Below are 21698 nucleotides of genomic sequence, written 5' to 3'. Positions count from 1 at the left end.
TCCTGAAACCGAGGAAAAAAATAAATTGGCGAAAAACAAAATTCACTTTGACTTGTAGTTTCCAAAAGTTGATTAGGACGCTCGCATTTAGTGGCTGTGAAAAAATCGGCACTTCATTTTATTTCAAAATTTTTGGTATGGTTTGATAGCCAGCTCTATAAGCTTTAATTTGATATAGGGGTTTAGGTATCTACAGCTTAAACCGGACGCGCTACATCGCTTGGACGTGAGACACCCCTGAAGGTATACGGTAACCTTAATTCACCCTTACTAATATCATTTTGATATTGTAGAATAAAATAAAAGTTAATGTTAGTTAATAAAGACTAAATTGACCCTGTGCAGGGTTTTCATTATGGGCCGGGCACCAGGCAAATTGACCGGCTATGAGGACAATTTTGCCCAGCTGGTTTGACCATCTAGTGGAAAGTTTTTCTTATGAAGAATTTCAAATCAAGTAGTTTGCCCTCCTGCTGTAAACGTAAATGAAACCCCTGCCTGTGGTCATCATTGCAGCCCCATACCACACGTGACTGGCATATTTAGCATCTGTCAATCATGCATGCTTTTGCCATGTGATCCCTCTCAGCTGGCTTATTTTCAGAGGGTTGCAAGTTGTCGATCTAGCAGCATAATTAATTCCTCTCTCCCTCCCTCCCTCCCTCCCTCTCTCTCTCCCTCCCTCTCTCCCTCCCTCCTTCCCTCCCATTTTTGTTATTGACAGTGAACTGCTTGTTCTATTGAGAGCGTAACGCACAGTAAACATAATCAATAGCGGTTACCTAAAAGTGTGGAATTGCAGCCTTTTCATCTCTTGAGCCCTGTACCAAAGCCCTTTTGGAATGGAGCATACTCCATGACATACTTACAACCACGCCTGCTTCACAATACAGGCACAGGGCATCCCTCGGTAGGGCGTTGTGTGCCAAGGCCCCTCATCCTGTGATGTACACAGTCAGTGGGTTTTACTCAAGTCTTGCCAGTACATTCTCCGCCCAAACACTTCCTAACATTTGATGAGTCTGTTGTCACTTTATTGTATGTGGCTGTCTGATCATAAACTATTGTAGATATAGTTAGGGCTAAGTTTACTCACAATTAATTCTGCTTTCATAATCAGTCTTAACTGTGGGATTTGATTTCATTGTGACATGTATAGCATAAATAAATTGTAACATCTTCTTTGCAGACATTTTCTCTTCCTAAACTTCGCGTCACTTCGGATTTCGAAGGCCAGTATCCACATGAACTTAGCTGCAAAAAGAATGAAGTTATTTTGCTGATTTCCAAGACATTTTCTTTGTAAGTTTTGCTCTTCTTTTATTTTATTTATCAAGAAGTGAAATATGTTTGATTAGTTTTGCATTTTTGTTTTGTTCAATCAGTTAGCCTATGTATCGTTTGACGGCAGTTGTCAGTTTCTAACATACTGTTGCATGGGTAAAGTTACAGTTTGTTCCAAGCCTGGACTGAGGAAAAAAACTCTGTAAAGCATTTTAATTTGGAGCCGAGTGAGAGATTGTTGTTTGACTCCAGTTTTAGGTCCATCATCAACATGGAGTATTACTACACCCCGTAGATGAAATGCTAGCCCGTAATAGGCTACCCGAGTATTTTGCCATTTTGACTAAACAGTTGTTCATGTGGGACGCACAGTTCTGCGGGACGCTTTTAGGCCACAATCTTCGTGTGGGGGGTTACTATAATTTTAATTTTGTTTTAAATTAAAACATCACAGTGTTCACGCTCTCGGTAACATTCTCATGAAAAGATACATGAGGGGTTCTGTTGCCAGTCTGTGTTAGTTCTCCGTTACCGGCAGTCCCGAAAAATTCTTTTCACATGAAAATTGAGGAGAAAGGACGATGTAGAGTCCACACTCGTCCCATGAACTGAAGAGGAACGTAGCTAATACTTTTTTCGTGATAATTTATTTAAAGTCGTGACACAGGGAGTGGTTGTCCATTCTCCTGAGCCAGGGGCTCATGATAAAAGTGCTCGACAAAAAAATACAAAAATACAAAAAACATGGGCGTATCACACTACACTACATTTAATTTATACATTAGTTTAATTTATACATTAGTTTAATTTATACATTAGTTTAATTTATACATTAGTTCATTGATTGAGAGCTGAACAGATGATACGTTGTCGGAATAATTTTGTTTGACAGAGCCAAGAAAATAAAAAGTTCTTTGTCTGGTGAAGCTTGGCTGGGTGAAAAGAAGAATGGCACTCTTGGATTATTTGATCCTTCAAACACGCAGGAGCTTGTTGGTAAGTAGGCCATTGAATGTTCAACTGTCGTTTAGGACAGCTACAGGTGTTACTAGTTATAGCGGTTTTCAGCATTGAATACATCTTAAGGGCCCATTAACCGATCTTTTCGAGCCGTTGCTAAGGAAAATTTATTCTCATATAACCTCATCATTTTTAGTTAGTTAAGAGTTATCTCATGTGATAAGTTAATAAAGATGGTGAATTTTAAGCTCGGTAATGAAATGTGAAGGGAATTAATCAACATGACACGAGCGTGGGACAAAGAAAAATTCTGAGTCCCCGACAGGAATTGAACCCATGACCTCCCGAACACCGGGCGGGCGCTCTATCCACTGAGCTACGAGAACTCATGGAGAGCAAGGTCATTTAACTGAGTTCATATATGATAGGTGTCCTGCATACTGCTAGGATCAACGCTATCGAATTCATCGTGAGTAGTGATAAGTTAATAAAGATGGTGAATTTCGATAGCGTTGATCCTAGCAGTATGCAGGACACCTATCATATATGAACTCAGTTAAATGACCTTGCTCTCCATGAGTTCTCGTAGCTCAGTGGATAGAGCGCCCGCCCGGTGTTCGGGAGGTCATGGGTTCGATTCCTGTCGGGGACTCAGAATTTTTCTTTGTCCCACGCTCGTGTCATGTTGATTAATTCCCTTCACAGTTATCTCATGTGTTTTAACTTTTTCATGATTAGTAACACTAGTGATCACGTCATCAGGCCACGCCCATGGTCATGTGACTGATACTGAAAAAACGCAAAGGCTCCCAGGCAAATTACTTTATCGGGATTTTTTTCATTGATTTAATATTTTAATTTAAATCCTCATTACGCTATGCATAGATTTTGTTTCATTTCTAAAAGGTCAGATTTTGAGAGAATTTTAAAATATTAAAAATTCGTAGTTTTCTGAAAAAAGCATGATTTTGTAAAAGGAATGCATAGCTATCTTTTCAACGTTGGCTTTGATCGAAATCCGTCGAAAAAGGCTGGATTTAATGAAAAACCGCGTTTCCTTTAGCATTTAAAGAAACCGGAAGTGCGCCCGATATACAATGGAAGTTATCCTATCAGCGCGTGCGCAATTTACACTACCAGTGCACTTTGGTAAGATCAAACAAAGCCACACGGAGTTAGTTTTCTCTTTCTATTGCTCTTGTTGTTCTGTCTTTTTCTTATTTTGTCTCTGCTGGTACTTGTTTTACTTTGCATTTTGTGAAACAAAGAAAAACATCTAAAATGTAAGCGAATTTGGAAGTTATTGAGTTGTTTTTATTTTCCGCGCTCAGGCTGACGTAAGTAACCGGAAGTGAAATTTCACCTCCTTAGCAACGCGCGCGAGCGCACGCATGAATCAGTTAATGGGCCCTTAAAACCAAAACCAAAATAATCACGAGGGACATATGCAATCCACTGAACCAATCAAAACTCAAACAAAATGCATGTGACGCAAAGCGCGGGAAAACCTGTGCGAGTGAGTCACGATTGGTTTCTGTCTTACTTTTGATTGGATGAAAAAGTGGTGCGAGTTTTTCGAGCCAATAGCATAGCGTAGTTATCCAAGACCAATGGCTTTTCGGCACTCAAGTAAAAACCGCTCCATGTGTGCGAGTTCAGTCGGCCATATTGTTGTATTTAGTCAGGCAGTCTTGAGTAAACAGAAGTGTCTTTTTGGGCACAAGTTTCGAAACAAGGGAAAGTGAATTCTTAGATTCGACAGGAAAATTTCTACAACACTACACAGGTCTTATTTTGGATTTTGTTGGGTGTGAAAAAACCAGTACCCAAAGAGACGTGTTTTTTCACCAGCTATATTGATTTCAACTGATTTGTTTAGGTGCTGAAGATGTTAAGTGGGAGGCACAGAGTGAAGATGTGGAAGCCGAAGCAGCTTGTACTTTACCAGAGACAGAGGATGAGGAAGATTCTTCAGGTGGGCTTTTAAATATATTTAATTCAAGCATGATTTAGGTGAATTCCTTTATTCTCATCACCCGTCCACTTGAAATGGCAATAAAAATAAAAAAAGAGAATTTGGAAGTTGCAAATTACAGGCTTATTGTGGTAATACGGTTCATAGGCAGAACAGAACGCGAGTTTACATCGCTTCTAGATCATTTTTATTATTTGTTAAATTAAAATCAAAGATAATAATTTAACTGGCCTGCTCGGTAGTTATTGAAGAATATAGGTCTCATTCTTTACTTTGCGCGTTTACAAAAACCTCGCTTTCGGCTCGGTCTAAACTTGCAAAAAAAGGAACCTCTCGTTAATTAAAAATGACATCCATATATTCGTTTCTCGTGATTGTTTTATTCTTCAGTTCCGCCCGAGATTCAGGCGCGTGGAATCGAGGCTGAGCGTGCATTTCAACGCGCACTCAAAAAGGGCAAGGTCAGGGTGTATCGCGGGCGCGTCATGCTGATCGGCCAGAACAGAGCCGGTAAAACAAGTTTAAAGAAGTCGCTTCTTGGAATGACGTTCGATCCTGGCGAACCTAGTACTGAGGGGATAGAGGTGGATCCGTCGAGATTTGAGTTGGATGTTGATCGTGTGATGAACTGGCAGCTTGTGAAGAACGAGAAGTTTACTTCTGAGTTCGCGGATGATATCGCCAGACTTGTGGTGGGAGAGTTGCGCTCCGGTGACGAGGAACAGAAGCCAGAAACCAGCGTGGAAACCGAGACTGCGCAGAGTGACGTCACACAGGGTTCGTCAAGACCACAGGCTTGCCAGGTAAGGGTGGTTAGTCTGTGGAGAATGCTATGATGGCTTGGCAAAGGTTTGATGTTAGATGTTTGAGACGCGTACAAGCAAGTCGTGGATGAGTAAGATTTGAGAAGATCAAACAGATTGCAAAACGCCCTTTGTAAACTATCCGTGACGAATTAAAATTAATTTAGTCCGGCTTAACTGTAAAAAGTTGGTTCCCAAAGCGAAGAAATGAGTTGTCTTCAATGTAAGGCATGAGTTGTCTTCAATGTACAGCTATAAGAAATGAGTTGTCTTCATTGTTAAACCAACTCATTCGAATTAACTGTTTCTACTTGAAGTCTGGAGCTCTTAATTTAAAAGGGAAGTTAAAGGAAACGGTGGTGCATTTGTTCATGGCTTGCATTTAAAGCCGCTTGTTACCTGTTGTGCCGTGTATAATAAATATTTCAAACAAACTAAGCAAACATAGAATACCAACTAGAGAGGAGCCAACAGGTTATCTGTTTACATAGTGTGGCCAAAGAGGCTGCTAAAATTTCTGGCTGTTGGTAGGGTAAAGCACTTGAATGCAGGACATGTGGATTTGAAGACAGGTCAGCGCGTTAAGCCAGTCGTTCACGAAGCTCCTTTTTTATCAGACGAAAGGGGGTTTTATTCCTGTACCTGCTTACATTTTCATTTACGTCCTTCATTTAGGTGAAACCTGCAGATGTGTCAATGGAGAACATCTCCGACCCCTCTCCAGACCTCCCGCAGGCAGCCGAAGAAATCGCTGATTTGCCAATAGATCCAGAATTCATTCACATCGAAATGGACACTTCAGGAGCCGTGCCAGAAGACGTGAAATCTCTCGTGGCTAAGTACTTACAGAGCCAAGCTGGTGAACAGCAGGTCAGCGACAGAGAGACTGTGGTCACCATATGGGACTTCGCGGGCCAACATCTGTACTACGCATCACACCCCGTGTTTTTGTCCCCTCGGGCAATTTACGTGCTCGTTTACAACATGAGCAAGGAGCTGAACGCTAAAATGGAGCCTTGTGTTCGTCAAGGTGTGCACGACTTTATCCCTCACTCCAGCGGAGACGAAACGAACTTGGACAGCATCCTGTCATGGCTCGTTTCTGTGCATAACCTGAGTGCCGAGCTCAGAGCCAAAGAGAAGGGACATGAAGAAGAGCAGCCGTATTTAAGACCACCGGTAATCATAGTAGGTACCCATGTGGACACCCCGTTTGAGGACCCTAAGCGAATGGAGACCCAGATCAAAAAGAGCCTCTCTGGGAGGACGTACGAGCAACACGTACGACGGCCTTTTTTTCGGGTAGATAATACCCGTGCTGGAGAGGATGAGGGCGTTAAGAAAGTTCGGCAGGAAATAAGAGAGGTAAATACGGGTTAACTTTGCTTTTCCAACCAAGTGCATTTAAATAATAAGAGGCCTTATTCTTATTTTTAGGATCAAACAATACAAAACTGTAAACTTGCATGTTTCGCCTTGGCATTAAAAAGAAAAGAAGTGGGAGGCGCGGTATCCTCATGGTTAGTGCGCTCGACTCCGGATTGAGTGGTCCGTGTTCGAGCCTTGGCCGGGGACGTTGTGTTCTTGGGCAAGACACTTTCCTCTCACAGTGCCTCTCTCCACCCACGTGTATAAATGGGTACCGGAGAATTTAATGCTGGGGGTAACCCTGCGATGGACTAGCATCCCATCCAGGGGGGAGTAGAAATACTCCTGGTCACTTCATGCTACAGAAACCGAAGATTAGGACCAGCCTGATGAGCCCCCTGGCTTGTGTGCAGACTTTATCTTTTTGCCTTTAACTTAAAAAGGAACGTCACTCATTTTTTCTGTGAGCGCCAAACCAGAAGCTTCTATCGATATACCGTAAAACTGCTTACCTATCCTTCTTTGGCCCAGGTATTGCGTTTAGAGCCCTACATGGGAGAGGATGTCCCTGTCCGCTGGTTCAACTTTGAGAGGGTCGTCGAAGCCTTAGTTCAACAGAAGACGTTTTACCTGAAGGTTTCTCAGCTGTACAACGTTGTACGTAAGATGTGCTTTATCGAGGACGAGCTGGAAATGGTGGCCATGTTGGATTTTTATCACGACCTGGGAATCATCATTTGGCATGGTGACACGGTGGTGCTTCAAACACAGTGGCTGATTCATTTGTTTAGGAAGCTTATCACTATAAGACCTTTTGACGAGCAGGTATGACATCGTGCTTGTATTTTGAATCAATTGACTGAAGCCCGAGGAAAACAGTTTGTTTCCCGAGAATCTCGATTTTTCCCGAGGCGGAGCCGCTCTAGACAATAGGGAGCTTAAGCAAACCACGACGATGACGGCAACGAGAACGTCACGAAACAAAAGTTTTGATAAGCAAAACAGTAGCTGTGCACGTGCCTTATAAATCTCTGTTTATTTGTTTGCCGTCCTCTCCAAACAAGAACGTGAAATGACAAAGTTCCTGCGTAGTCTGAGGAAAGCGAACGACGACGGCTAATTTTTCGTATTTCCATTTGGAATTGAACGCTGTCATTGCATAGTTAGCTTCAGTGAGCACGCTTTAAGAGCCATTGGCGCACTGAACAGATCTAGACAATTGCAAAGTTCGAATATAAAATATAAATTCTTTTTTTACAAGGCGTTGTCCTCGGGGTCGTCGTTGCTTTAACTCTCTAACTGCAAATCTCGCTGGTAAAATATAAATTCAGTTTTGAATAGGCGTCGTGGCTTAAGCTCCCTAATAGTAGATACACTTGTAATGGTGGTCGTCGGTCATTGTTACTGTCTGACGTCATAGATTTGGCAAGGTTGCTCACTCAGAGACTTTTGGCGGGAAACGTCATAATCTGAAGATGTCATGTGAACTCGAAGTAGCCAATGAGAACGTGCGCTGTAGGAAAAATTACAGCCATACAACGACGTCTGTTTGACCGTTTTTTCTCTAGAGTAATGTGTTATTTTTCTTTCTTTTCTCAAGAATCCGCGTCATGCCGCAGCCTGGAACGAGCTGGAGCAAACTGGCCTTCTGAGCATGCGCTTGGTAGATCACGTGTTTAATGAGTTCTTGTGTGATGGCCAATCACAGAGCGACATTCTCTCTATGATGGAAATGTACGGTCTGATCGCAAGATTCACGCCAGAAAGCACCGACAAGGATTCACCGGCTGTGAAGTATTTTGTACCAGCTCAGCTGTGCTCATGTCCAGAGATTGATCTAGACACGTCTTTCACCGGCATTTGCTCGCTCTATATCTACTTTCCCGATGGCTTTCTTCCACACGGGCTTTTTCCTCAGCTTGTGTCTCGCTTCATCGCTGGGTGCACGGAGCTGGGATGCAAGGACGAACCGAACTTGTTTCAAAACCTTGCTAGGTTTATATTGGGCCAGACTGACTTGTTTCTCATTTGCAAGCAGTCGTTTGTCGAAGTCGTTCTCCAAACGAAAGAGTCTGACAATGGAAATGGTGTGGCCGCGCTGGTCCGCGAGCGCCTGGAATCGATCTTGAGTAGTTTATCACGTGACTTTGCATGCCTTCGTAACATGTATTACGAGTTGTGTGTGGCTTGTCCATCGTGTTCAGCCAAAGCTGGCGCAAAGCACAAGACACAATCCTGCGCACAAAGTGACTGCATCCACTTCCTTCCGATTTCAAACGACGGAAAATTGATTTGTACGAAGACATTCGGCGCCCGCTCACGTCTGGATGTTCCTGGTTTAGATGAGTGGCGCGGCTCGACAAGCAAGGTAATTTAGAATTTTTGAAGCCTCAGCCATGAGATCCTTTGGCTTAAAAAAAGAGACTGTTCCTCACTGCGTTTTATCAGATGTTGATTCTTTTTTCCTCTTCTTTTTAGCTGCCTTGATTGGCAAAGAAAAGCTAAGCAATTGGTAGCGGCATTTTGTTCAAAAGTAAAATGCCCAAACCGTTTCTGATTAAAAGTGTATTTTTTTATTGTTTTATATTCTTATGATGGGTTTCCCACCGTTTTACGCCAGCGACACCCCGGTGATTTTACTCGCTCCACACAGTGATTTCGTTACTGTCTTCTGCGGACCTCTTTTGGCTATTTTCGCACGTGAGACTGCTGGGTATACATAGCAATTTCCGCCAATCAACACGGCGAACGTAAGAATTTTCGGGTAAGTCAATTGAAAGAAGCCGGTTGCGACAAATTCACGAGCTGTTGCGACTTTTTGATAGGTGTAGAACTTAAGAAAATTGACAAAAAGATTAAAGAATTACGCTTCCTCGAGTAACTGCCATACAGCGTTTCACGGTACGGTTCGTTGCCGGTTCATTTTCTGGTATTACGTGAAGAAAAAAAATTACCTATGAACAAAACATTTTTTTTTCAGACTGACGAGTTGAGTGGTCTCCCAGATGTACAGAAAACAAGTGAAGGTTAGTAGAATTTCTTATTATTATCGTTATGCGTCGTCTTTTCGCAGCTTAACAAGGGCTGAACTTATTGACACCACAGGGAGCAAAATGCTGGAAAGAAATCAATCGAATGTTCTCTTTCTTTTAACTTTTCATGAACTTTTTTGTCATTTCGGTATCATGACTAGTCTAACTTTGCGGTTGATTCGTATCCAAGACGAACGGCCGAAACGGACGGCGAAAGAGATTTACCCCGGCGAAATATAGAACTAGGAACCTGGTAATATCAAGACTGCAGACGGTGGTTGATGTAGGGAAGTGGGACCGGGGAGCTATCGCTACCAAGAACGACGACCCTCTTTAGGAAGGATCATCTTCATTTCGAACTCTGGTTCCGGCAGTATAAGCTACAAGAATATGTAAACGCATTTTTTGTTTCATTAAATCCCTCGTACATCTGTTTATTTTTAGTAGACAACACTGATAGCGCTGGCCCTTCAGTGCTTGACGTCCGCCCCGAAGTGTTTATCTCGTATCAATGGGATCTTCAGGACGCTGTCAAACTACTGAAGAACAAGCTTGAGGAGTCTGGGTTCCAGTGCTGGATGGATATCGGTCAAATGGGCGGAGGAGATTCTTTGTTTGCGGAGATCGACGCCGGGATCAGAGCCTCAAAGGTGGATCGTTATAAATGTCTTCTCCCTCCTGTTTCTAGCCCGTAGAGAGGGGGAGCGGGGGGGGGGGTACTCCCAGAAAAATCAGGTGGAGGTTTGTGGCCCGCTTCACAAAACCCTTACCCTATTTAAGACCAAAATCTGTGATTTTCCCTACCCTATTCATGGCCTGATATAGAATTCGATACCCTATCTACCCTGTTTCAGACCTGTCTTATAGTTAGTTCCCTAACTCAGCCTGATGTTGAAGGCATTGTGAAGGGCTTTTGTTGATAGTCTTATCGATAATGATGAAAAAGTAGCTTCTGAAAGAAAACCGGAATCAAGACAAGAGTGCAAAAACAGTACCCTATGTGAGACTAAAACGGCCAGAAATTCCATATCCTTTGGGACCGCACATACCTATACAGCCATATAAGGGAGTACCTCCCGGGGTTTCTACCAAGCTTAACACTTGCCGGTCTCTTTTGGAGCCTTTATAAAGATCGTCACGTAACGTTTCTGACTACATATGTCATCATTTCTTTCCAGGTGGTGATATGTTGTGTGACACAGCGTTACTGCAAATCCGAAATGTGCCAAAGAGAAGTCACGCTAGCAGACGCGCTGAGAAAACCCATTATTCCCTTATTGTTCGAGTTTCTTGACTGGCCACCCGCAGGACAACTGGCTTTGATTTTTGCCAAGCTGCTTTATATAGACATGTCGCAAGGACCTACCAGTTATTTTCCAGAAGACAAAGTAAATGAGCTCTGTCTCAAAGTTAAGGGCCATATTGAGCGATGATTCTGATGAAAGAGTTAAAGTCTTAGGGTGAAAACACAGAGGAATTACGAGAATGATAAAGGAATCTGAAGGCTTCCGAGAACTGGCCGAGGTTTGCCGAGGAGCTTTCGACCTCTACAGCACCATCGCGCTGGAGAGAGACCCTCGTGTATACTTGTAGGATATTTTATAATTCTGAACTGGATCGTAAGTTTATGAATTTGCATATAGAAAATCCAGGGTTCTTAGCATACATTAGGTTGTAGATAAACGCTTTGGCCCTGAAAAAAGTCTGTTCCATTCTTCGGCAGCTTGGTTTATTGTGGCTCAGCATTTGATTTTCTGGCACTAAACTCTAAAAATAGTATCGAGATGGAAACTTAACAGGGAATCTTGGCTGAGAAGCAGTTTAAGCTCAAAAGTATACCTGATGGTTCTGATCCTGGGGTTCTAAGTTAATGTTTCTGTAAGCAGTTCGAATACGAAGTCTTTGGCCACCTGGGCCTCTCCATGTTTACTTTATGGTAATTTTGACGTCATTGCCTGGTCAGAGATCTCAATATGTAGTCTACAGAGGAAGATTTCTTGTTGGACCTGTACATGTTCATCTCGAATATAAGTCATAAAAGATTTGAAGCCTTTTTTAACATCTGTACATTCGCGTTATGTTGCATTTTAAAAACGTCCTACCGCGGAAAGCCGTCATAATTATTTCCCATCAAGCTTTGCAAAAATTAATATAACATGGCGGCGCGCGGGAAATCTAGAATCCTAAAATAGCAGAAGCGAAACGCCCAGCATGAAAACAGGTAAAGAAATATCGAATTCAAATCACAGAAACAGTTAAACACAAACGATTTGGAACAAAACTGTTTTTTAGCTAAGATTCCCATTAACAAGTCTTCAAAAAGAACGGCAGTTTGAGAGGCACTCCTCGCGCATTTCACACATACTACACCTCTACACCAAGCCAAAAGAAAGGAAAGGCTTTTTGACATCAACCCAAAGCTTAGCTATTTATCATCTTGAAGTCAGGTTGACAAACTCGCGATAAATTTAACTTGAGGTTACTGTTTTACTTGCCCGCTAACGAGTCCCAACAGTTTAGAAACTTAAAACTTTCCTCATTTATTAAAAGATATTTAGCTAGGTATAGTTCGATATGTTTCGTCACAGAATGTATCAACTTAAAAGAAAATTTTATATAATATAGTTTTTCTAAGTGGTTTTCATAATGTTTTTTTTAAAGTATTGTGAGTTGTAACAAAACTACGAATTATCACTTTTATTGAAGAACTTTTTGTACATTTATTATGAGAATTTTTAATTAAAAAGGATATTATTTTGCGCCTCCCTTCAGGCGTGAATAGTTTTCCCATTCTCATGATTTTAGTTATTTGTCTCGCTTTTCCTTGTGTGCTGAGAGGCTTTTGTCGTGTGTTTTCCAAGGGACTGACAATTAAGTGGTCCTCGTACAAGAACAAATTTATTATACATTGCTTAACTGTAGCGCCTTCGTCCGTATTGGAAACACAGGGCGTTAGCGGCTTCTGTGTCCTAGCCTGTTGTTCTTGGGCCTTGTCAAGACGCTGGCTGTAGCACGTATGGCATAACTGATAATGCCGTTTTTACTGCAGCTGAAGGAAAACACTACAGGTATGAACTAGTCCGAAAAGTTTGGCGTCTCCCTCCCCCTCCCCTCGCCGCAGAACCCAGGGCTTTGATGATGACAAACATTTCAGGTCTAAGCCAACTGCCTACACTCATGAAACCTTTACAGAAAAGCTTTAGTCTTAGTTTAATAAACTCCCACGATCTTACGGTGGTCTTCACTCAGTTCTTTCAAGGAACAAATTGGGATAGAATCGGAGACCTTCGACGCTGTCATCCCGGCATGCTTTGCCAGCTTGTTCTGTGACCAGGAGCCTGTCAAAAATAGCAACCTGTTGTTACATCATTAATTAGAGCGGTTTTCAATTGAGTGTCAAAAGTACTTAGACAATTACTTTGGTTTGGGTTTTACTACGATTTGAGATCGGCTGAGTAGTCTTATTGATAAGTAATTGGTTTGGTTTTGGTTTTACGACACTCAGTTGAAAACCGCTCTAATAGTAGCATAAATAAGTCATAACTAACCTAGGAAAAATATTCAAGTGGCAAAAAATTGAGGGGGAGGGGATTGAACAAGATCCGATCTCGACGTGGTTCGAATACGTTACAAATAACATGTTGCCTGACCCCAAGGTTCTGTTACAGCAATATGGAATCATAAGATTTCACTAAAACTGAGCACAGAAACTCACAGACAAGGAAGAAGTATCCAACATTACCGTTCTTTAGCCAACATGACAGAGACTTTGGCCAGGTGAGCCAGTTCTTCTGCTGTTAATGACGACTTTTCATCAAGCTAAAAGGAAAACAGGTAAAAGCGTTTTTCATTAGACTGATAGCAAATATCACGGCCTGATTCTTTCGATAGATTAACACTAAACTATTCACAAATCTCTGTTCACCATCCGGCTCCGTTGATTAAAAAACACTACGCCAGAGGAATTTGAAAACGCAGCTTTATTTCTACAGTTAGGCCTACCGTTCACACTAATCCGTCACGAAAACGGAGCTTTTCGAAAACACTGTTCAAACCGGAGGAAATTGAAAACAACGGCTTTTCGTTTTCGTGTCGACAGAAAACATGAAAACGGAGCTTTTTCAAACGATGACTTCTCGATAATCATGTGATTTCTCCGCTTGAGGTTTTTCCAAACACAAAACAAAATTAAAATGACCGGTGGCTGTTGCGTGTTTAAATTCCCACGGCCTAGCGTGGACGGAAAACATTTGATGCGTTTTCAGAGTGAAACCTCCCTTTCAAAATTCCTCAGGCCTAGTGCAAGGCGTTTCTTGGCCTCATGTTAAAAACGACGCACGCGGTACTGCTGTACCTGATTTTTGACGGGTTTCTTTTGATTCGACCAATCAACATCTCGGAAAAGTGTGAGTGGAGTCGACAAGCCTAATGTGATTGGTTAATCCACAGAAAACCCATCAAAAAGTCGTCAAATTATGTGAAAAAGACTGTTTAGTGGCACTAAAGTAAACGTTCAACGTTACTTGTTCCATTTCAAGTCTAAAACACTCGGGTGTCGCTACAAGTGGAAATGTATTTTATTAATTTCAGATCGCTGATAAAATCAGAGGCCACCATTTCGTCATTTTAGTAACTAATTATTTTAAATTTGCGGCTTCGTGTGTCCTCCTTCATCGACTTATTCACCAGCACTGAAGCTCGGACTTACCTATTTAGCGCGACGTTATGTTCAGTGATTGCAAGGTTTAAAAGTTATTTGAACTTTTTTTTATATGTATAGAAGGACGAGAGTCACAAGTGGAAAAAATGGTGTGGACATACTTACAATTTGCTTAGTTGTCCGTATTACCTCTTCGTCACTGTGAGACAAGGATTGAATAACCAAGACCCCACTGTCAAAAGCTCGTAATCTACAATGCAACGTAAACAAAAACGTGTAAAGACAACATTCTACGACACATCATAAGCTTCAGTGGTAAACATTAATTAATACATTACAATGAAACCTCCAGTAAGCGACCATAGGTTTGGAAACCCAAGGTGATCACTAACCAGAAGTATTTGATAATATGTGAAGTTTAACTTATAGTAATTTGGTAACATTCCTTATACGACCACTGACTGAGACGACAAGAAATCAGATGGCTCTGGAGAAATCGGTGACTCTGGAAGGTTCAACCACCTCCTCCCCACTCCCCCGGGGGATTGTTAAACGTTCAAGCAATCCTTAATTTTACCCTCCAGTTTAAAAATTCAAAGAAGTAATCAAAGTTATCCCCGTGAACAGCGCGCTGGAAGAAATCCTGCGGTGATGGAGGTAAGCTGAAAGGCTGGCCACTGGGCAAAGCGCACCGCCCGTTCTTGGGAGAAACTGCTTGACGCCCTGACGGAAGGGGACGGTCTCGAAGGCGGCACGCCAGAGGTGTGAGTAGGACAAACCGCCGCCAGATCACTGATAGAAAGGTGAACACAAACATTGGTCATAATTGTGAAAAGCGAAGAGTTATATTCACAAGTCGGTCAATAGTGCATTAAACTTACTTTAGTGGCATATTCACAGATGAAAACATTTTGGCCGCATTTACTAGATCGTCAGGAGAGACCAGCTGGAGAGAGAGACAATATTTCGATGAGGGTCAGCCCTATTAGGGATTTTCGGTATACGGGATATTTAGGTTAAAAAACAACGGGATACAGGATATTGAGGGCGGGGGAGAATTGGTGGGATATGCTATATTAAGATCAGATAAAACGGGATATCGAGTAGGGAAATTGTTAAGGTTTACAATCGGAATTAACAGGATACAGTGGTTTTCAATTGAGTGCCGTAAAACCAAAACCAGAGTAATCACTCTAGCCAATCACAAAGGACACAGACAATACAGTGAACCAATCAAAACTCCAAGTTAGTCACGATTGGTTTTGGTTTTACTTCTGATTGGATGAAAAAGTGGCGCGAGTTTTTTAAACCAATCGCGTAGCGTAGCAAGCGCAAAACCAATTACTTTTCGACATTCAAATTAAAACCGCTCTATGGGATACTCAGGCCGCCCTTCTATAATGGGGCCTATACCATTGACAAAAACTTGATAACGTTTCTCAAATTAAAAAAAAAAAAAATAGAAAAAAACTTCCCAAAGTAAGCATAACGTGAACCAAAGACGTGAGAAAGAGAGAACCACACAAAAAAACTGGAATGTTTATACACCGTTTGTGTTATGTCGAATGATTTTCTTGATGAGGGAGAAAAATCCATAAAAACTGACAAAATGCAAACCTCCATTCCTCTGGCCCTGTTGAACCTACAGTACACATCAGTCAAGGTCATCATGCCTCCCTCATCCTTGATAAAAAAATCAAATAAAAAAGTCTATGTAGCGTCCTTAGTTTCGGACCATTCCTTAAAGGTCTATGTTCACTTCTGCTACACAACATTGCAGCAACCGGTAAAACATGTATGCTGTTGGTCATTTTCAGGTTATTTTCACGAGTATCCGACCCTCTGCCTTCATGAATTCAACTGAAGTTTCGCGTTGGCTTTACAATTGAGTCCTGGATGTGTAGGGCTCCGCATTTTGAGCGAGGTTCCCTCGCAGACCTTACACACATATATATAACTGTCTCTTTATCTTTATCTTCTTGTCAGAGTCTGTTTGAGTGTTTCTTAATTGATACCACGTTGTAACGAATTTCATAAACAATCATTGAATGACAATGAAAAAGATAAAACCTGAAAATAATTGCACGGCATTCTTACTTACTCGTAGAATCAGAGCTAATAATCACGAACAACGTTTTTCCTTAGAACTTGGTGTTTTAAAATCATCTTATTGCAAGTAACGAAGCCTAGTAATCTTACCATGATGATCTTTTGTAAGAATGTCCCCAGTTCTTTAGCTAGTTCTTTATGGTAACTCGCGCCCGATCCGTGTGTCTCCCTGAAACAACAAAAAGTACATTCTCAGCCATAGAAAGGAAGACTAGGCTTGAGGCCGGGTCCACACTACCCCGGAGGAATTTGAAAACGGAGGTTTCACTCTCAAAACGCATCAAATGTTTTCCGTCCACACTATGCCGGAGAAACTAAGACATTTTGGATTTCGGCTTGAAAAAACCTCGGTCGGGGAAATTGCTTTATTATCGTGAGGTCATCGTTATCAGAAAACTCCATTTTCAAATGCTTTATCTCCACACGGAAACGAAAAGCCGGCGTTTTCACATTTCTCCGGTTTGAAGAGTGTTTTTGAAAAGCTCCGTTTTCGTGACGGATTAGTATGGACGGTACGCCTAACCGTAGAAATAAAGCTGCCTTTTCAAATTCTTCCGGCGTAGTGTGGCAGGGGCCTGAATGTTGCCTGTTTATCCCTTTGTTTTCTTGAAGTGCCAGAGTAAAAATAACCCAATTTGTTTTTCAGTTAATATTCACTATATTCACGAATTCACTACTAACATTTAATTACCTTGTCACAGGATTAGCTATTCCCATACTTAGAAGGTATGACTTGAATGTAACTGTCTGAAATGTGACACAAACACTCAAATTATTGAAACGCGAATAGTGCACAAAAGGTACTTTTTCGTCTGTTTTTATGCATTCAATAGGCCACTTCCGAGTTGCCTTTTGCCTCTGTGTCAAAACGAGTCTTAGTGCAAACCCATTCATATGAAAATGTGCTCCGCCTAGAAGTTCATTTTCATGCAAATCGAACTCGTTTTGAAACAGAGGCACAAGGTAACTCGGAAATGGAGTAGTCTTTAGCCACTTCAGAGACGTCTGAAGATTTCAATCCTGATGAATGACATAGCTCTACAGAACCACTAACTTTAATTGACTTGTCAATTAACATCTATTTATATGTAAAAGCCAGAACATTTTGGCACAGCGTGAATAGGCCCAGGTACGAGTTCAGCGTTATAGTGTTTTGCAGAACGTGGTTTTAGCTGAAAGTGCACGTAAGAGATAACAAGTTGAGACAAAGGTAAACTATTCATTCTTTACATTCCTTTAATCACTCCCATCTTACTCAACAAGATTGTGTGCTCCTTGTGGATAAACTAGGTCCTACCTCCAATTTTTTTTAAAAAAGCTATAGTATATGATTTCAAACGAACACTTCACTTTATAGCTGACAACTACACTGTATTATCTCTGTGGAAGGTAGTCTCAATTACAAGGCACTGTTCAGGAAAGGAGCCCTGATCCCCCATCCCCAAAAGGCATTCTTCTTGGGAAGGAACCATCCCAAATATTTTCACCAATAGTATTGTGTTGGCGACCACATATCACAATTGGATCAAATGACCAAGCTGGTTAATGCGTTGATGCAGAAACTGGGCATTAACCGCATAAGAATAGTTATTTACCTCATCCTCAGTAATTGAACCTTTTTTCTCCTCCAGCTTGGAGGCCACTTTATCAGCGATGGCGACCATTTCTTTTGCCTGGTGAAATTTAGAAAAGAAAAGCAAGCTGTAAGTTGAACCATCCTGAACTACACCCACTGGCAAGTGGGAACGACTCTCTGAATTAAAGAGCAGAATAAATATTAAATAAAATAAAACAAATGGGAATTACCAGAGACACAGCCATAGAGTGGTTCTTCATCCACTCCAGTTTTTCTGGTTCGAATTGGAATTTGGAAAGTGATAGTTTTTGTGGAGGGAGGAAAACCAGAAAACCCGGAGAAAAACCTTTGGATCTTGAAGGATGAAAACCAACAACAAACTCAACCCACATATGACGCCAGGTCCAGGATTTTAGCCCGGGCCCTATTGGTGGGAGGAGAATGCTCTAACCACTGTATCATCCCTACTCTCCCAAACGTTACCCAGGGAAAAGTGATGTCTCCTAAGTGATCGTAAGTGAATGATTCCGAAGTGTTGCAGCCAAGCAATTATTATTTAATAAATGAGATGGATTCACAGACCATAGAATGGTTTAAAATTTGCAGAATTAACAAAACTGTTATAAATATTTTGTTCATACCTTCTCCATAAGAGCATCTAAATCTTTAAATGCCTAACATCAGAAATAATGGAAAATATTAAACACTTTAGCATTTATAAATAAGCTATTGGACCAAACTTGAAAGCACAAGCTACCAAGACATAATAGGAAGTGTGGGGTTTGATGGCTCTCATACACAATGTGAAATATTTTCCCATCTGTGTGGCATTCCTACCCAGTCAGTCAAATGAACCTCAGTATTTATCACCTTTTGAATATAGTCATCAGTCTCTTTAGATTTCTGTTCTAGTTTTCTCTCAATTCCTACTATTCCTCCAATTCCTCTGGGCTGACCCTAAAAGAGAGATTAAAATGTTCATAATTAATCTGATAACAATTACTGCTAACTGCTTATGACCAAGAGTGAGGTCTTTACAGGAGAATCTCCATGAAGGACCTTGCTGTATTAACAAAGCGATAGTGAGGTCAAAGCAGCAAGGCAGAGAGGTTGGAGATTTTCCCGTAGAGATTGAACGTTCAAGGTCAATAAGTTGTTTATTATATGGCTTTTTGCTTTGTCTTTGCAGGCCCCTAATCAGCCTATGGGCATTATGGGAGAATGCATGTAATGCCTTAGAGTTAACCAATCAGAGCATGCATTATATCACCTACAAACACAAGCCATATAATAATTACTGTTTATGAAATATTTTTTTCCAGAACTCCTGATCAGAAAAAGCCAACATCATTGTTATGTGCTTATAACAGTCTGAAAAAGGCACATTTTTGTCATGTCAAACAAAGATGGTCTGAAGTTTTTGTCAGAGATCCTATTTACCAGTTGCTTTCCTGCTGTGCCACTGGAGGTTGACTGGGTATGTTGTTGCACCCATGATTTCTTGTTAATCTGCTCAACCAACCGAGCAAAAAACTACAAACAGAACACGAAAGATAGCCAGTGAGTGTTATGAGAATGGATAAGAATCAAAACTTTATAAAATTGTAGTTTTACAATGTCTATAACTTCACCAAGAAAAAAAATCTTCTTTAAACCTTTAAGAAATACCTTAACTAACTTGTCTTTACCTCTGAATGTCCTCCTTGTTTAAAAGAAAACTTGACACAAGCATATGGACTGGAGACACATGGACCAGGTTCTTTGTTTGCTGGAGGTGGGTGGAAGTTTACAATCACTTTTGCACTGCAGCGAAAAAATCATCAAAGAATAGGCATCAGCAAAAAACAACTTAAATCAGAACAGATCCCATCTCCGTGTGCAATTCATTTCTTGAGTTCAAAAAAATAATGCAATCATTCAAAGATAATGTACCTATCAATGTTAAGCCCTAGGGTTGTGGGAAATGGGGGGGGAGGGCATGCAGACCCAGGGTAATTTGACATTTTCAAGGACGCCAGAGTCAAATACCCCACCTCTGGGCACCAAGTTAATCTCAAATTCATGCCCCCATGGTGACTTATTTCTGTCAGAGACAGACCTTAATAGTTGATGAGGCTTTATTAAATAGCTTTCAAATAGTGTTTATTAATGGTAATACATGAACCACATTCTCACCTAGGAAGGTGAAATCATCTGCGGGGCAGCGTGATGGTGGCCAAGATTCTTTTGCACAAGATTGGTGGTACCACATGGAACGTGTGTCACGTTGGAACCAAGGAATCTGTTTTTGGCCACCATCTGGATCTTCTCTTGTGCAGATTTCACACCCATAGTGGAGACCCATTTCCAGGTTCTCTCCATCTTCGAAGATGGCGGCAATGTCAAATTCCTGACCCTGGGGCAGCACCTAAGTGTCAAAGTCCCTACCCACAGGAAGGCTCGGTGAGTTAATTTGCCGTGGGTAGCCTGTTCGCCCCCCACCCTGGGGCTTAACAATGATAGGTGCATAGCCATTACATGTACTTTAAACAAACACACCGGGAAGAAGGGAAGGTTTTCTGTGGATTCAAAATTGTCAATTTCAGACCTCCTTTGAGTCATAAATGTTTTTTTTGCTTATAAAGGAGGGAAGGGAAGGGGGTGTGTCACATTGGCTTTGACTGGTTAATGTGTCTGGACCAAAGAGCAGGATGTTAGAAATGGTTAGGAAAAGTACAGTATACATAGGTGGAGGAAAATTGTTGATCAAATGGCTATTTTAGAGGACTTACCAGCCTATTAGCTTTTTCACACCTTAAGAACAGTTACTATCCTGGGTAGTGATCATCAAATTACACTTTTCATGTAAATGTCACAAACCTGCTCATGAAGCCACCTGATTGTTCTTCCACTTTACTTACTAGGGACAATGACACTGATATGGCTCTGTCCTATATACAAACATTGAATGAATAAAATAACAAACTGTATGTAGCTTGGAGGGAGGGTGGTGTGAGCAGAGCTACTTCTTAAAGGTTCAGTTTCACCCTTAATGCATCATTGCCCACCACTTGCCTCCCTACTTTTATTCTAGGAGTGCCAGGATTTTCAAATCAAGATGACCCAAATATGACTGAATGAGTCCGACGATTTTCAGAGAAGTCATATGAACTTTTCTGTTGTTTCATTGTTCAAGTTTACTTATTTCTCAAGGTGTCTCAGTGAAGGCTGTAGCAGCTCAAATATTTCAGCAAAGCATTAGAAATTGATCTATAGGCATGAGATTTAAGTTTTGTCCTCCAGTCATGAGACCCACACCTAATCTTCAAGAGGGTTGGGTTGGTATACACATCAGACCAAAATTGCCACAATCTACATGTATATGTCGGACCAAACTGACTTATGGGGCTATAATACCAAAAATGTAAAGAGTACAACTTGGACTTTGAGAGAGGTAAGGGTTTTCTTAGCTATTTCAGAGTGGTACTGAATCAAGAGGGGCGTTATTTTTAAAGTGCTTAATTTGGAGTTCTCTATTTGTGCACCTTACCTGTTGATCCAAATCATCCCAGACTATTCTGTGTGTTGTGAGCTTTAGAGTACCATTTTCAAACGTTGTCTGAACAAAGATATTAAAGAAACTATTGTTTCAGTTTGCAAAATCAAGAACAAAACCAGCGACTGTACGTACTGTGTCAAAACTTCATCATTTTCCTGATTCTCTGCTACCGTGAAAACAGAACTAAACTTTCTACCTTTTTGTCTCCATCATATATTCTGATCCCAGACTGCTGGTGAACACCGGATTCGCCTGGTAAAACACATAAATTTGAGGAAGAAGTCCAGCTGAAACGATCCATGACAAACTTCAATTTACACGTCTATGCAGCTTTTTTTCAGTACTGATCTCAATTGTTATCTCAATTATGTTTCTTAACCGCCATGTTTTTGT

At 41.2% G+C, this 21698-nt stretch overlaps 2 protein-coding genes across 5 annotated transcripts in view; one reads left to right on the top strand and one right to left on the bottom strand.

Moving 5' to 3' along the window:
• The window catches only part of LOC145496848 (uncharacterized), a 21678-nt gene extending 9454 nt beyond the window's left edge, over nt 1-12224 (top strand). For all 4 annotated transcript variants that reach the window (XM_081476605.1, XM_081476606.1, XM_081476607.1 and 1 more), the window contains 10 exons: nt 1190-1302; nt 2177-2280; nt 4124-4219; nt 4610-5022; nt 5698-6387; nt 6922-7215; nt 7991-8758; nt 9371-9416; nt 9867-10072; nt 10601-12224. In XM_081476605.1, coding sequence (XP_081332731.1) covers nt 1190-1302; nt 2177-2280; nt 4124-4219; nt 4610-5022; nt 5698-6387; nt 6922-7215; nt 7991-8758; nt 9371-9416; nt 9867-10072; nt 10601-10855 — 2985 coding nt within the window. In that variant the 3' untranslated portion in view covers nt 10856-12224. The remainder of the gene's footprint in view (nt 1-1189; nt 1303-2176; nt 2281-4123; nt 4220-4609; nt 5023-5697; nt 6388-6921; nt 7216-7990; nt 8759-9370; nt 9417-9866; nt 10073-10600) is intronic.
• On the bottom strand, nt 11986-21698 carry LOC145496856 (vacuolar protein-sorting-associated protein 36-like). The gene is made up of 15 exons (XM_081476619.1): nt 21502-21698; nt 21297-21365; nt 20627-20697; nt 19456-19570; nt 19208-19300; nt 18638-18724; nt 18409-18441; nt 17787-17864; nt 16883-16938; nt 16282-16360; nt 15700-15765; nt 14964-15028; nt 14248-14332; nt 13165-13241; nt 11986-12760 (listed from the first exon to the last, which is right to left on the bottom strand). Exons 1-15 carry the CDS (start codon nt 21604-21606, stop codon nt 12664-12666), a joined length of 1176 nt encoding a protein of 391 aa, XP_081332745.1. The 5' UTR covers nt 21607-21698; the 3' UTR covers nt 11986-12663.

This window comes from Orbicella franksi, chromosome 9, assembly GCF_964199315.1.
Source record: "Orbicella franksi chromosome 9, jaOrbFran1.1, whole genome shotgun sequence".
Classification (NCBI taxonomy): Eukaryota; Metazoa; Cnidaria; class Anthozoa; order Scleractinia; family Merulinidae; genus Orbicella; species Orbicella franksi.
The sequence above is the reverse complement of the archived record's forward strand: the minus strand, read 5'-3'. Positions and strand labels throughout refer to the sequence as shown.

What these genes read in the sequence shown, in the direction of transcription:
- LOC145496856 (XM_081476619.1), bottom strand. Translation starts at nt 21,606, where the DNA reads ATGGATCGTTTCAGCTGGACTTCTTCCTCAAATTTATGTGTTTTACCA. An exon ending in TAGATGCTCTTATGGAGAAG is followed by an intron (nt 17,865 to 18,408) that starts GTATGAACAAAA and finishes AAATTTCACCAG; the next exon opens with GCAAAAGAAATGGTCGCCAT. An exon ending in GTTCAATTACTGAGGATGAG is followed by an intron (nt 16,939 to 17,786) that starts GTAAATAACTAT and finishes GTCACATTTCAG; the next exon opens with ACAGTTACATTCAAGTCATA.